This window comes from Antrostomus carolinensis, unplaced genomic scaffold (assembly GCF_000700745.2).
Source record: "Antrostomus carolinensis isolate BGI_N321 unplaced genomic scaffold, ASM70074v2 scaffold4552, whole genome shotgun sequence".
Classification (NCBI taxonomy): domain Eukaryota; kingdom Metazoa; phylum Chordata; class Aves; order Caprimulgiformes; family Caprimulgidae; genus Antrostomus; species Antrostomus carolinensis.
This window is the reverse complement of record NW_010300118.1, coordinates 92,252-107,895: the sequence shown is the minus strand read 5'-3', so window position 1 is coordinate 107,895 and position 15,644 is coordinate 92,252. Positions and strand designations below refer to the sequence as shown.

Genomic DNA, 15,644 nt, shown 5'->3' with positions numbered 1-15,644 from the left:
AAGAGTCTTTTGTTAGTACAAAGTGAGCAGGCAGATGCACAATATAACTTTGCTGTGGGTGGAATATCTTGTCATCCTATTTTTTTTAAATTTCTCCTTGCTAAAATAGAATTTGTAGTTAATGTTTATTATTGCATAGCCCTCGAAGCAGTCTCCGTCTGAGTGCTGGTGTTCACAGTCCTCATATGTTTGCTTTTTTCATGCAGGAGATACAACAACGACATGGACTGGCCAACTCTATCTCCTCTTACCTTATCAAACCTGTCCAAAGGATAACAAAATACCAGCTTCTTTTAAAGGTCAGTATTAATTCAAAGTTCTTCATCTGATTCTGCTGTTCTTAAGAGGGCAAAGCTCTTGCTGAAATCAGGAGGGCTTTTTTACTCTGCACTCTGACACTACCGCATCCTGGGCAGCCTCAAATATTGCTGCAATATTTTTAGGAGACCACTGAAAATGAAAGAAGGCATAAATAAGCAACTTCTTGTCCAGTTTCCTGTAAATTAAAAAAGATGCCTCTCTACTCATGTTTACTTAGAAAATCTGCTTTGCATTTCCAGAGTAAAAAAAGTAATTCATGGCCATATAGACAGGCACATTTTTGTAATGGTTTCTGCAAAAAATTTACTTCTTGTCCAGTTTCCTGTAAATTAAAAAAAGATGCCTTTCTACTCATGTTTACTTAGAAAATCTACTTTGCATTTCCAGAGTAAAAAAGTAATTCATGACCATATAGACGAGCACATTTTTGTAATGGTTTCTGCAACAAATTCTGGCAAGCCATGAGCTATGTTTATGATATTAAGTACTGTAAAATATATAAACTTTTATATATTTATATAGATAAAACTATAATGTATCTATAAAATATATAAATATGTATGTGTGTGTGTGTATATATACACACACTGAGTACCTGTAGAGCTTTTGCACAGACAGTTGGTACTTGTGATGTTGCCTGGAAATGTCAAGTAAATAGTAGCTGTTAAAATAAACAAAACTTTTGGAAACCTATAGTTAGAGCTTTTACTCGGTGGACAGATGTCTTGTTGACTGAGCAGCAGTATACATGAACTGTGCAGGGTCTGTGTTAGGTGGCATTGCCTGTTTTGAAGTAACTGCCTACAAAAGCACTGTAAATTATTTGTCTCCCCTTCCTACTTGAGAACTGCCAAAGATCATTGTTTTTAAAATTTCTGAAAAACATTGCGGGCTATTTCAGATCAAGTTGGATGGAAACAAGTCTGATTGATATTGATTTCAACAATTTTTTTTTTAATCTAAGGCATATTTAGATATTAGTGTTTGCAGAGCCAGGCGGTTTTGCTGCATAGTAAAATGGATTTATTTGGGTTTTGCTGGCTTTTATTTTTCTTTCTGTCTCAATGAGAAGAGTGATGTAAAACACAGAAGGATGGAGAGCCCAAAACTTGAATGATAGCTGAAACATCTTACAGTTCTAGAAGTTCTGCTTATTTTTCCAAATGGTATTGAAGCTGCTTTGCTGTGCCTCCTGGAGAATATTAAGTTACAGTCACTTTTCTGTGGAGTTGTCATGCAAAATTTAGCTGTGATGATGTAGTTTTTTGCTGTAATGGTGGTATTGGCAGTTAAAAATAGTGTAATCATGATAGTAGGAATCACATGGCTCTCTCTTTACAAGGGAAAGGGAATTGTACCTGAGGGAATAAATTAAGTAGAACTTTTGAGTAATAGAAAGAACATAATACACCCATTTGGTTACGTAAGCTACATTTTATCTTAATGCTGTTCACATGCTCAAAGGCTGAGAGGAAATTTGAATATCAGCTCAGGCACTGTTATGTTAATATCTGTGTGATGTTGAATGGGCAGGGAACTGCATTGCCCTAAATTCCACTACAGCTTTTCAGCATATTCCATTCTCTAACTTCCGTCCATTAGTTAATGCTTTTAGTTGTTCAGAAGTTTTGTCTGTAGGATGCTTTTAACTGTGTGAACGCAGAACAGAGCAATTCATTGAATACTCAAAACAATGTAAACTCTCTTATCAGCGGTAACACAGAGTAGGTCTTTGGTGCAGTGGAGCAGAGATTGACATGAGGGGAGTCCTTTTGTGCTGTCCTGCTTTCCATCATCTTCATGACTTGGCAGCTGTGTTGTTCTGGGCCTTGATGTAGCACTGCATCTGAGAGCTGTGTCTGTGCTTATCAGAAAAAATCCAACAAAAAACCCCCAACACATTGTCGTTAACGTAACTTCTAAATATTTCTAATATATAATATATTTCTAATATAATAAGCAGATTATCTTGTTTAAATTAGAGATGGTTAACTGAAAGCTTGGACTGCTCCTTGAAGAACGGATCATGATAAATACAAAATACACTGTCATGTCATTGACACTATAAGAAGTTCAAAAAGATTTTACGTGCCAAAATGATTCTTTGCTTGTTAGAAGTAGTATTTGGTAGTCTATTGTATTAGTGTAGAAAAAACGTGATAAGAGAGTACTTGTGTCTGCTCATCTTTTGCAGGAGCTGCTCACGTGCTGTGAAGAAGGTAAAGGGGAGATTAAGGATGGCCTGGAGGTAATGCTTAGTGTGCCAAAGCGAGCCAATGATGCCATGCACCTCAGCATGCTGGAAGGTAGGATTCAAACTGGGTTTCCAATTCAGTCATATGCTGTAGATTAACTTTGTTTAATAACTTTTTATATGACTATATGTTGAGAAGATCTGATGAATGTGAACATTTTCTTCTCTCTGGGTTTGTATTTTATATACCTCTTATTTGGAGGTATATAAAATGCAGACTTATTTAGGAAAGTGAACTGTGTCAGGCAACTGGTACAATTTTGCTAATTTTTTTAATGTTCTTTCATCCAGATCTATAGCTCTGCCACTGCAGATTTGAAAATATGTAGGCTAACAAAGTTTTCCACTACTCACCTAAAATGAGATAGGTGAATGGTCAGACACAATAGCTTCAGCTACATTTTCCAACCAGCATAAGTGTATTAGAGGTGATTTTGCTGATTTATGTATCAAATAATTGTCTCCAAGAAGATTGTCGTTTTCACATCTGTTTGCTGCCTGTTCCATAAGAGACTTCTGGTTGAAATGAAATGTATCTTCTGGCAGTAAAATGTCAGCACAAGCCAATTTAGCCTGAGCCTTAGCCAGAACGGCATAATCATGTTCATGGAAGACAGTGGAGGTTGGATGTAATTGCTTCTATGTGCTTAGAACAGCTTTCTGCCAAAATCTGTTTTGTAACTGGCACGTTATCCTGTACGATGGTGCCATCATACTTTTAGTAATGAAACTGTTTTTCTTTGGTATTTAATTTTTTTGAGATAAAAGCAGAGCCGCCTTACCTTGCAGTTGCTGAATAAAGATTTAAAGGTGCTTTTAGTCAATATTCCTTTTCCTCCTCTGCCTTCTAGTAGTAAAATGGAGCTTGTCATGGAATTTCCAGTATCATGCAAGTTACTACAAAACTTGGTTTGACATATGATCCTTGATCATGTGAATGCTCAAAATCACCTTTCTTCTCTGATTTTAAACAATAGGAATGTTGGTCATTTTGTAGGATCAGTTCCAGATGCTTTGTTCAGGAGATTGTGTTAGTATAAATGCTGACCAGCATTGGTAATAATCTTTTAACACTGGGAATGTGACTCTGGAGAATATCTTAATCTTTTACATAAGTTGGTTTTATAACAAATCATGCGTCGTTGAGTCATCCCGTGTTAGACAAATACAGTGAGTGAGCACATTTCCTCTCTATGTCTCTGGAGGATTTTGAATGAACATCCTGATACAACTTGCCTGTGATGCTGTCCATACTGTTGCCCTCCATACTGTTGCACTGTTTAGAACAGTGAGAACTGTTTTATTGAGAAGGATGGTGCTCTTCTGTTCAGAGAATATTGACAAGCAGTATCTATTTAAAATGCAGTTTAATACCACTCGGAAGAGTGTGGTAGACTAACTTCTGTTACCCTGCAACTCTGAAGCTGTGTATTAAACTGGGAGAACACTGTACCACTACAGTGGAACTAAAAATTGTTGATATTCTCAATCTGTCTCAGGATAAGTAATCCAGCTGCTATTTCTTTGTGGATCAGTGTTGGAGTGACTCGATGGCAGGCTGATCACATGGCAACAGCTCCAAGCTGCCATCTTTTTTCACCCCCTGTTGGAACATGTTTGTGTGCTCATTGCATGCATGGTAGGGAAGGCGTGCCACCAGAAAAAGGTGGCATTTGGGAGCTTGCTGATGTCAGAACAACCTGATTTGGTCTCTACATCCTTGAAAGTTGCTCACTTCTTGCAGTGGCAGAAAACTTATAAGATAAATCATCTTCGTCACGGAAGAGGTTACCAGAAGCTGACATAAAGAGATGTGTCACTTCTTGGTGAAATATTGCCAACAGTTGTATCTCTAAATTTAGATGTAGACTTGAGCTACATTTCATTTAGTATATTGCAATGTTGAGAACAAGTCTTGCTTTTAGTATTGCTTCCTTGGAATCCCATCTTTTGCATGCTGCATTTAGAAAAAAAAAAAAAAATCAGATAGATTGCTTAATAGGCAGAAGCTGTGCTTTTTGATTTCCTCATATTATCAACTTTTCATGGTGAACCTTTCCTCTCCCTGGGTTTTTAGGCTTTGATGAAAATATAGAATCTCAGGGAGAGCTCATCCTTCAAGAATCCTTCCAAGTGTGGGACCCCAAAACTCTAATTCGAAAGGGAAGAGAAAGGCACCTCTTCCTTTTTGAGATGTCCTTGGTTTTCAGTAAAGAAGTCAAGGACTCCAGTGGAAGGAGCAAGTACATTTACAAGAGTAAACTGTTCGTAAGTATGGAAGAACAAGTGATCATATTTTGAAAACTGTCTAGATTAGATTGTGACTAAGCTCAGATGATTTAAATTTGCCTGAAGAACTTGAACAACTATTACAGTGCACTGAAAGAACAGCCCTGGAAAGTGTAGACTGAATCTTATAAATTTGCTACTTTGTCATGCTTTTGAGGAGAAAGAGTAGGCGGAAAGCAACTGCTGAAGGTGCAGTTGGTGTGTCAGGACAAAGGAAAATCAAGATTGGACGGATTTTGTGTTAATTGTGTGTGTGATTGCTGGTTCCTTGAGGCTTATTTGTATAAAGCAGGAGGATGGAAGGAGTTTACAAGCTGCCTTCATCTTACTTGTTTACTATTGCTGTTATAGTAATATCCATGTTAAGGGGTTTTTTGGGGTATTCTACACATACTGATCTGGAAAGGCAAGATCTCCTTGTTATGGAACAGTTCATTCCAGAATGTCTACAGAGACTAGTAGTCTCAAATAATATTTTGTAAATAAAATGGTAGCTCTTATGGTCTAGTGAAAGGATGTAAGCTTTTTTCCTCCCCATTTACAAAAAAAAAAATTAAAAAAATTAAAAAAAAAATTACGCTTTCCTCTGTCCATTACATGTACACTTTACAAAATTTGACCCTGGAATTCACACCCTTCCCTTGCTGTCTCATTGGATGACTTGGGTGAGAGTAGTATTCACACTCCATGAATTCAGGTAGCCAAATGAGAAGTCTCCCATGGCTTGCTCTATGTCTGCCAGAGGCAAGATTAGCTTTTCTACTAGGCAGTTTAGAACAAGTACTTGAAATTACTTTACTTCTCAGAATCACACTCTAAAAGACATTATTCTTCTATTGATCCTACTGGAATATATGGCTAAGTCTAGATGGTATTAAATACTGAGAAAGTGCTCCCTACTTCAGCTCCATTTCCTTCATTCTTTCACCCTTCCCACCTCTCTGTCCAAACTGGTAAAGCAGGTTGATTCAAAAAAACCCCTTTTTTTCTGTACCTTATGTTTCATATTCTGTCACTTTGTTTCCAGCACCTGCTCTCCTTCCTTATATAAGGTAGCAGGAGCTAACACAGCTGCAGCTCTTTTGTTGATCACACCTTTCTTTGGTGCTCTCAACAGCTTGAAATACAAAAAACTTCCAGTGTGCTAGAGGGTAACTCAGCTGCCAAGGCATTACATGAGAGGGGAGACAGATGAAAAATTAGTCCTTTAAGCTTGTCATGTCAGTTCCTCTGGCATGAGTTTAGTAATAGCCTTGGGTCCTATAGAAGTTACCAGAAATCTTGAAGACTTGCATTGTGCCTCATTTTTAAAATACAAGCTTATCTTTTTGTCTTCATATTCTGTTTGGCAAAATATCCTGTAGTGCAGCTTACTATTATAGTAGTTCTTCCCATGTGATCTTCAGAAAAGGCATTCATATACATGTTGAAAGCATGGGTGTTGATTTGAGCTACAGATCTTTTTTCACGTTGTTATGTCTCCTGCTTCTGGAAGGTGGTTTTACAAAAGTTAAGTCTTTCTCTTTACTTTGGCCATGATGACCATCATGGTTTCTTCAGAATAGGCTACTCAATGGCACGACTTGTATTAGTGGAAGAATGTTTTAATGCACTCCTTTGGCAAGAGATGAAGTGTCCAAAAGCAGCTGCCTAAGGAAGGCTATGGGAACAAGGCAAACAGGTGTTAACTGCACCAGAATAATCTCTGTCACCAGTAACTGGCAGTTCAGGGGTTTCCTCACCTGAATGTGGTATCTATGCCTTCAATAACCTGTGGTGGATTTCTTTTCCTTGAACTTATCCTTGGACCTCATGCAGACTTTTAGCATTTACAATGTCCTTTGGCGAAGAGTTGTATTGCTCAACTACATATTGGGCACAGGCCAGCCTCCCTGTGTTGGGTTTTCAACCTGACTCCCTCTCACTGGTTTCACTTGATGGCTACCAGTATTGAAAGAAACAGTGAACAATGTATGTTGGCTTTGCCATTCCTTACTGTACAGACATCTACTGCAGTGTCCCTTGGAAAAGTAATAATATTCACAAGTGTACCAAGGCTTCTATATTTAATAGGCTTTAAAAAATAAACAACATTAAAAATTGTATTATCTTGCCTATTCAAATTCAAGTAGGGTATATTTTCTTTAAATTACATAATGTAATGTTGGATTAAGTATTTTATAAGCTTTTTAGCACCCATAGCAGTTGTTGCTGAGTCAAGTTGAAAAAGCATTGCAGGCTTTTAAGTATTTCAATGAAGAAGACTCAGTTTTAACAAAAAGATGACAAAAGGTGAAAGCTGGATGTGTTGGGTTGGGGGTTTTGGTTTTTTTGGGGGGCAGGGTGGGTGAAGAAACCCACACACAAAACCAACAATACAAGCTGGAATACAAGTGAGACAAAGAAAAAAATTACCTTTACTCAGGTACGATGTATCCAGCATCTCTTGTAATGAAATGTGTGTGTGCTAGTGACGATGTGTATGAAGGGGAAAAATACAGCTTCTAATAATGTAAGAATCCTTAGCAGCTGTCTTTTGGAGTGAGGGTTTGTAGTTTAAGCTGTATTTTTTTAGTTTGTAATTTTTTTTTTCTTTTGAAGCAGAGCCTATATGAATTGTTTAACTGGAAGCCAATTCACATGATTGAGATGTTGTTCTAGTTGGAAAGTGAAAACATTTTGGATAATAATTAGCTATTAAGGTCTGACATTAGAACATTCCCAAAGACTGATTGTTAATGTAGTTGTCCCATGACATTAGAACATTCCCAAAGACTGATTGTTTTAGTTGTCCCGCAGAATTCTCTAGGGAAACTGCAGTTCTGAATTATTTCATCTGTTTCAAAGGGAAGGAAACACACTAGGAAAGGCTCCTTTGGCAGAGAAGAGATCAGGGTTTTAGAAGATATCAAGAAATCCATAAGTAGTGAGTGTTCCCTGATGGAAATTAACAAGGAGAGAAGCCAACACCTGTTTTTTTTACCAAGCACCTTTTTTTTTAGAGTTACAAGGCTTTTACTGTCAAGTCAAAAATGTTAAATAAGAAATTTGATATTTCAGATTATAAATGCTATTGTCTATCGTTACTTCACAGGAAAAACTGTTTAGCTTGCAGTTCTTCATTTTTTTTGAAGAAACCTCACCACTGCCACCAGGATAAAGGATTCTCTCTGGAGTATGAGTTAGCCTTAAGCTTCTAAAAATCTCTTTAAATAGCAGAGCTCAATTATTTAGAATATTAGCATCTCTTTGTGGCTTCTGAAAAAAAAATGCTGTGTTGTCCTAACAATTTTTTCGTAATTCCAGACTTCTGAACTGGGTGTCACAGAACATGTAGAAGGAGATCCCTGCAAGTTTGCTCTCTGGGTTGGAAGGACACCAACTTCAGACAACAAAATTGTTCTCAAGGTAATTTTAGCAGATGTGCTTGTACAGTCTGTACTAAGTCTTGTTGTTCATACTTACTGGGAAGGCAGCAAGTGATGACTTTTCCTGCTTTGAGAGGGACAGCTTCTGACAGGTAATTTTTCTTTGTGTGTGAAGGATGTGATATATATCTAACTCGCGTGGCTTGCCAGCAGAGAGAAGTCTGTGTGGTCTACTGAAGGATTAAAAAAACTTGCTATGGAGTAGGAAGAGGTTTGATCCCATGGACTTCTATAGCTTGAAGACTTCAGCCACTAGCTGACAAAGCAACTGATATGCCACATACAAGTCATGGCATCAGTGTTACAATGCACACTCAAGCCATTGCTGCTTGTTGGTGATGCTGTTTTTCATGGCTCATATTTTTACACAGAAATTGAAACACTTCAGAGGATTTTATGTCTTTTGTGAGCTACAAGTTTTTCTGAAGATACATGCCTTTGGATGAGAATGTGTGCAATGCCCATAAATTTTGTGTCTGGGGAGGTTACGGGTGTTAGTAGTATTCTTTGCCTAACTAGGAAAGTGGCTAAATCCATTTTTCATGTGACTATGGCATGTAACCTGGGACTTACTGTCTCAACTGGAGAACTTTTTGTAACGCCACAAGCAGCCAACAGGTAATTGGACTTACTTTGAGGACTGTGTCAGCTTTGAACCTTTTCTTTTGTATCTCTTAGCTGTGTTGAACTGAAAAAAGTTAATCTTTCCATTTACAGGTTAATACACCTACTATTAAACTTGTTTATGTTTTCACATATATTTTTCATGTTTACTCAATAATACCACTTAAAAATGGCCACTCAAATGTATGTTTTCCTAGTGAATTACAGACTAAGAAGAGGTCACGTAAGTTTTGTGGCAGCAGTCAGTGAATGTAAGGAAATGAAATGTAACATCACTGAATAATACAGTTTGTTCAGTCTTAATACTCCCATAATTTCACAGGCAGTGGTTTGCAGCCTGAAATTATTCTCCCAGGGTGGAGTAGTATTAAGGGGTTCTGTTTTAGGGCTCTCTACATAAGGTCACTTTCAGGTGTTCCTGTTCTTTTCTCTTCTTAGAGCATAGGCTATTTAGATAACATGTATGGTATATGAAGCTTTTCAACAGTTCTGTTGATTCTTTTGTTTGTTTGCTTTTGAAGGTTGGGAACTAGCACTTCCTTAGTTCATTAGTGTTATAAATAATTTCCATGAAAACCTAGAAAAAAGATTTAGCAAAACTTTGTGTTTGTCTTCTTTTCCTAAATGTTTTTGTTTGTAAAAAAAAAAACCAACCCAAAACAACCAAAGATCTTTTTCCTAAAGGTTGTTTGTCTGTTCCTGCCTTTTTCTCCATCCCTTTAGAATCACTGGTTATTAAATATTTATGGTATATTAAATATTTATAATATATTCACAGCCAATTATTTCAGGAGATAGCAATGAAGAGAACTAGGAAGTTATATATATATTTTTTTTTTAGATCTACAATAATATTCATTTAATAGCATTTCAGGTCCAGGGTTAAATTGGATTAAACAATCAGATTACAGGTTGGGCAGCTGGATATCAAGTCTTTTCAAGGGTATCTCAAAAATATAGATGATATGTTGCAGGCAGTTATTAAAATACAATCCCTAAATTATCTTTCTGCTTCCAGGTATGTTTAAAAATGGGAAGAGTGATACATCAGATGTGTTGTGGAAGCATACGTGTTGCAAAATAAGTTAATTTTTCTTTCAGTGTTAGTAGATTATTATATAAAGTGAGAATTGACCTAAAATGTAGCATGAGTTTAAAATACCAATATTCAAGGTGTTATTACTGGAATTCCTTGAGTAAGTTGATCCACCCTATCTAGCACGAGATGCATACAGGGCTTTAGCCTTCAAGCTGTGAAAGAGGAATCTCAATCTAAAATAAAATGGTTTTTTAAATGAACAATATTAATAATGTTGAGAAATGTAAAGTAGTGTTGGTGATTCAAAATGAAGACAACTAGCTTGAGTTTTCTTCTGTCCAAGTTTTCAAAAGTTATTCACAAAGTCATTCTTTATGCCTTCCTCTTTGTGTTTATTATCTGACTGTACGTGTGGATCTTCTCAGCTATAATAGTCCGTCATGGGGCTTTTGTTTCTTTTGCATATCAAAGGCATCCAGTATAGAGAATAAACAGGACTGGATCAAACACATCCGGGAAGTGATACAAGAAAGGACCATTCATCTGAAAGGAGCACTGAAAGAGCCGATCCACATCCCCAAAACTGCACCAACAACAAAACAGAAAGGAAGAAGGTAAGTAGTATTTAAAATAATAGAAGAGCTCTAAGTACAGCACTCTCTCCTCAGTACTGTTGAATTTCTAATTCCTTTAAGTGAATTGGAAAAAAGCAAGAGTCATTTTGGGCAGCTTTATCTTATAATTAATTCCAGTTTCCTACAGTGCTGAATTTGTTGAGATTTCTGCTCTGATCAGTCCCTGACTTGTGTACATGCAGCCATTACAGCAGGGATTTGGAACTGCAGTACAGGATAGCTGTACATTTTAGATTTTTACTATTGTGCATGTGTTATTCAGATCCTTGGTTCCTTTCATAAAGATAAAAATGTGTGACTGAGGGTTCTGCTTGCTAGCTTTGGCGAAGGGGCCGTGTGAGTTTCTTGCCATAGTTCTGGCTGGTTGGTTGTTGCCCGAATTCTACATGATACAGACCTTAGGCAAACAAATCTGTTCTCTTAAAGTGTAGAATGAAGTATTAAGTGCTGAATATTTGTTTTTTGCATAAAGTAGTCTGGCTGGCTGGTCTCTGTTGCCACACTGTCTGGGTGCCCCTCCCTTATTTAGAGTAGCAAGTAGGAAACTAACACATCGTAAACACAGTGCTAACATTGTAATGAAAACCGAATTATTTGCAGAGACGGCGAGGACCTGGACAGTCAGGGAGATGGTAGCAGCCAGCCTGATACTATTTCAATTGCCTCACGAACCTCACAGAACACACTAGACAGCGATAAGGTAAGTTTCCCAGGTGTTGCTCTGTTCTGAGAGCAAATGATTCATCCCTTAGTGCGGGTTCGCACCCACGATTACTCCTTAGTACCTTCAGAGAGGAGGCATGGAAATATTCAATCTCTTAAAAATAGTTATATGCAATAGACAAAATATCTTGATACCATGGGGGAACAGGGGTGATTATTTTAATCTAATAGGTCATGAATGAATTGTTTGTTCCAAACTGAAACCATTTCGGTCATATAGCATGCCAGCTGCTATTTGTGCTAGCTTGAGGTTGATGGTTGCCACACAGTTACTTTTGTGAAGGAAAAACACTATTCAGTGTTTATGGGTTAGACAGCAAGAATGTTCATTTTCTGCATGACAGCTGATGCAAATCACGATATTAAATAGTAACCCACAACACTATAATGTGATACTAGTGAAAGTGCTTCCTTTCCTCCATCTCTGCCTATAGGTTCTGGCTGGGATAACCCAGCTAGAGTTTCTCATGGGTGGAAGAAAGGCATCAAAAGAGTAAAAATTGTTACATGAAAAATGTGTGTTACTTTGGAATTGAAAGAACATTTCTGGCAAGTGAGAATTGTTAGGACCTTGGAGGGAAGAAGAGACATAATAGAAGTATGTCAAACAGAAGAATGAGTTAAAATGTAGAAGCTCCATAGCAAATTACTTGAAAATGTGATTAGGGATTTCTGGCCTATAACCTCATTGGGTAAAATGGTTCTGATAAGCCACTTAAACTACACAGGTAAATAATCAGTATATTACGGGGCAGCTAAATGAATAGGTTCTCAGAGTAATATTTTGAATATTTCCATTGTCATCAAACCGAGTTCATTTTCTGTATTTTTGCATGTCACTTAAACTCTGTGGTTTTAGTTTTTCCTTGTAAAGAAGAGGAAGACAGAGGAGGGGAAGTATAAGGTGCTTAGGGTTGTTCTCTTGTTTGTCAAAAATAGCCCATGTTTTGACCTTTTGCATTTTTACTGAAGTTGGTCTGTAGTTTTGCTGGTGGTTTCTTCTGAGGATAACTGTGGGAAAAATGTTTGGTTAGAGAAAAAAATACTTTTTTGATGATTCTTGTTTTACTGTTTCATTCTTTGTGTCCTTACTTGGCTATTTAGGGATTTACAAAAACTGTCATGGATACTAGCAAACAGTGTAGTTCATTTTTTTTATGTGTTCTTTAGAGTTTGAGTAATCTGTCACACTCAAAAGCAAGACACATTCTCTCTGATTTCCCTGAGTATCGGCTGAAACATCAAGCTGCTCTCGCACCGTCTGGCTGGACTGTGCTCCAGTTCAAATGCAATCCACCCCTGCCATGCACAACCATTGCCCCTCTTCAGTTGTTTCTGATGTACTGTTCCCTGGCGAGTAGCATGGATTGTCTGTTGTTGCCCCTCCTGTGCTATTTCATGCATCATGTGAGAATTGCTAAGAAAGTTGGCCAAGTGAATTGCCCTCAGGATTTTCTTCCATTCTGACATGAGGAGGAGTCTTACCAACAACCTGTTCAACAGGAGTTAAAAGGTGGAAAGGAGAATGCTTTTAAATATTTCCTGACAAATTTTTAAAGTTGGTTGGTGAGCGTAGTGTTGTTTTTAATGTAGCTTTGAGTTCTCACGTTGGTGTATAAAATCTTTGTTAGACTTTTCTTTGACAAGAAAAACAAGCTGGAAACTGGAACACTTCCTGGAAGTTACTTGCACTGTGCGTGTATTGTATGTCCAGGGAAGAAGTTTACTGTTTGTGCACTTTTTAAAAGCAGAATAGCTTTTTTAATGTTTGTATTATATGTTTTGATTTGTTAAATACATTAAAAAGAGAAAAAAATAATCTGTTTAAAAATACAAAATAAAAATTATTAAGGAACAGTTACAGACGTAAGGCCAGTAAAATCTGTATGACAATACTCTTGCTGAATCTGAAGTCATCTCTCACTTTGTATGTTGAAAATTCATTAGCTGCAGTCCATTTGGGCTTTAAAATTGACTGTTTCTTCAGCCTAGAAGTATGTATGAATGTCTTACACAGGTGGAGTGAAATGGTTTTAGGGATTTTAGGTGCTGTTGATGTGGTTAGCCAGATGGAGCACTGGAACCCCTCAGTCGAATTTGAAGCATGTCCCAAACTGAGCTGGGATTCCAAACTGAGAAACATTAAAAATATCAAGTAATTTAAAATAGTGTTAATCAAGTGGTAAAAGTGTTTGGCACTGTATTATTATGCTGTTGCTGAACATTTTTTTGTTCATGTGTATCCACTATTGTGATTAAGAAAAGACAACAAATAGCAAACATCCTACTAATCAACAGCCAAGTAAAACCATTCTTTTATTTTCTCCAATTATATGTTGAGATAGTTGATGCTTTTAAAATAAATGTTTTGGTTAGAAGTGCTAAGCTGTTTTACAGGGAGAATATAAAGAATTAAATCTTCTATGCACAATGCAGTATTCTTTCTGGCCTCCTCAGAGATACACTTTGAAAGAGCTGAAAAGCCTTAACCTTGGTGGTATAGTGGTTGAGTATTGTCCAGATGAGCTTCCTTTCCTTCTTTCCTTCTTTCCTTCTTTCCTTCTTTCCTTCTTTCCTTCTTTCCTTCTTTCCTTCTTTCCTTCTTTCCTTCTTTCCTTCTTTCCTTCTTTCCTTCTTTCCTGTTTTCTTATATAATTGGAAATGCCTTAAGAACAGAGAATAACTTCATGATTAGCTTTTTTTTTCTTCTCCACCCTGGCTTTTTGGGCTAGAATTGTAACTCTATTGTTGGCTCCACTGTTGCATGTTGCTTTTCAGTAATGGCTGGGATGATGCAACAGACTATATGTTTACAGAGCTGACATCCTTCCCAGCTTCGTGTCTTCTGAAAACTATATTGGAAAGTGAAATTAGAATTCAGGATTGTCTTGGCAAATGGGAGAAATTAATTGGCAAAATACCATGCAATTCAATAGGAACATGTGAATAGGTGGAAATAGTTAGCTACTAATGAAAACAGTGAGTATTGAACAGTTTTTGAGAAGATGATCTAGAAGCACTAGAGGCTCACAAACTATTTATTATTTTAACAGTGTGATGCAACTATGAAGGAGGGGGAGCAGCCCTGTACTGGCTTGTAGAAATAGGATTCTGAGCTGCAGGACACAAAGTCCTCATTCTTTACTCAGCACTCATAAGGCCTCTTAGATACCACATCTAGTTTTGAATACAGAATTTTAGCAAATTAGTGGGCCACTAGAAGAGTTGCAGGGGAAAGAGGAAAAAAAAAAAAAGAAAAGACTGATTAGACATCTACCAAACAAATAACAAGGCAAGATAAAGAGTTGGGACTAATGAGTCTAAAGAAAAAAAAGACAGGAGCGAGGATGTAAGGTCTTCAGGTGTGTAAAAAAGCTACTAGGCAGAGTTACAGACCAGTCTTTCCCATATTTTCAGTGGATAGGATGAGATCAAAGGACTTACCTTTATAAAAGATTGCAATAGTGTTTTTTTAGATGGGTATGAAAATGTGAAGCCCTAGAGCACAGTAGTTGTGAAGGCTGGGGAATCTCCATAATTGGAGATCTTTGAGAACAGTTTGGAGAAATGTTAATCATGATTCACGTAGATGTTGTGGATGATGCTTTAGAGGAAGAGAAAGAAGTGGACTAGATCCCTTTCCAGCATGTTTTTAAAATCATGGGGTGTATCTTCATATTGCAAGACATGCTAAACATATCCAGAGCACTGACCCATCCTGAAGTATTTTAAGTTATAATGTAGTCCAGACTGAAATACAGATTTTTTTGAGGGAGATTTCTGCTCTGTCAAAGCATCTCAGTTTTCTGAATGAGTGCTTTTATTCTACCCTTCTCAGTAAATATTTCACCCTTCATCTTTCGCAGCATTCCTTCCATTCACCTTCTTTAGCTGTGTAGCCAGCATTTTGGGTGGCTGACAAATAAGAGATGACATTTGGCCCATTCATTCCACCTTTCAGCAGTTCCTAACCTCACAGCTCTAATTTTAAGGTCATATTTTGAACTTGATCCCAATGCATAGGAAATTAAATGGGGAGGATGAAGGGAACAATGTAGGTCTGATACATCTTTTCATGCTTGTATTAAGTGAGCTGGTAGAAATGTGAAATAATCTAAACTACTGTTTTGGTAGCTGAGAAGATGAGAGGCTTTTGGAAGAACTGCTGTCATAGAGTGTTGTCCTAAATAGTAGGAATCATGCTAGCTACCCTGGGTGGTCAGTGGAGCAATATTTTATTTTTAACAAATTGTCTTTTGTACCCAGCTGGTAACACTTTGTACTGCTGCCTATGTGAAGCTGTATTTCATTCTTGTGCTTTCTTGTACTAC

General features: G+C 37.2%; 1 protein-coding gene across 1 annotated transcript in view; it reads left to right on the top strand.

The window, feature by feature from the left end:
• The window catches only part of LOC104521114 (triple functional domain protein), a gene marked incomplete at its 5' end in the record, with an annotated part of 134,226 nt that overhangs the window by 45,503 nt on the left and 73,079 nt on the right, over positions 1-15,644 (top strand). Inside the window, 6 exons of the mRNA XM_010163014.2 lie at positions 207-299; positions 2,516-2,627; positions 4,653-4,843; positions 8,171-8,272; positions 10,427-10,569; positions 11,191-11,290. Of these exons, the coding sequence (XP_010161316.1) occupies positions 207-299; positions 2,516-2,627; positions 4,653-4,843; positions 8,171-8,272; positions 10,427-10,569; positions 11,191-11,290 (741 nt within the window). The remainder of the gene's footprint in view (positions 1-206; positions 300-2,515; positions 2,628-4,652; positions 4,844-8,170; positions 8,273-10,426; positions 10,570-11,190; positions 11,291-15,644) is intronic.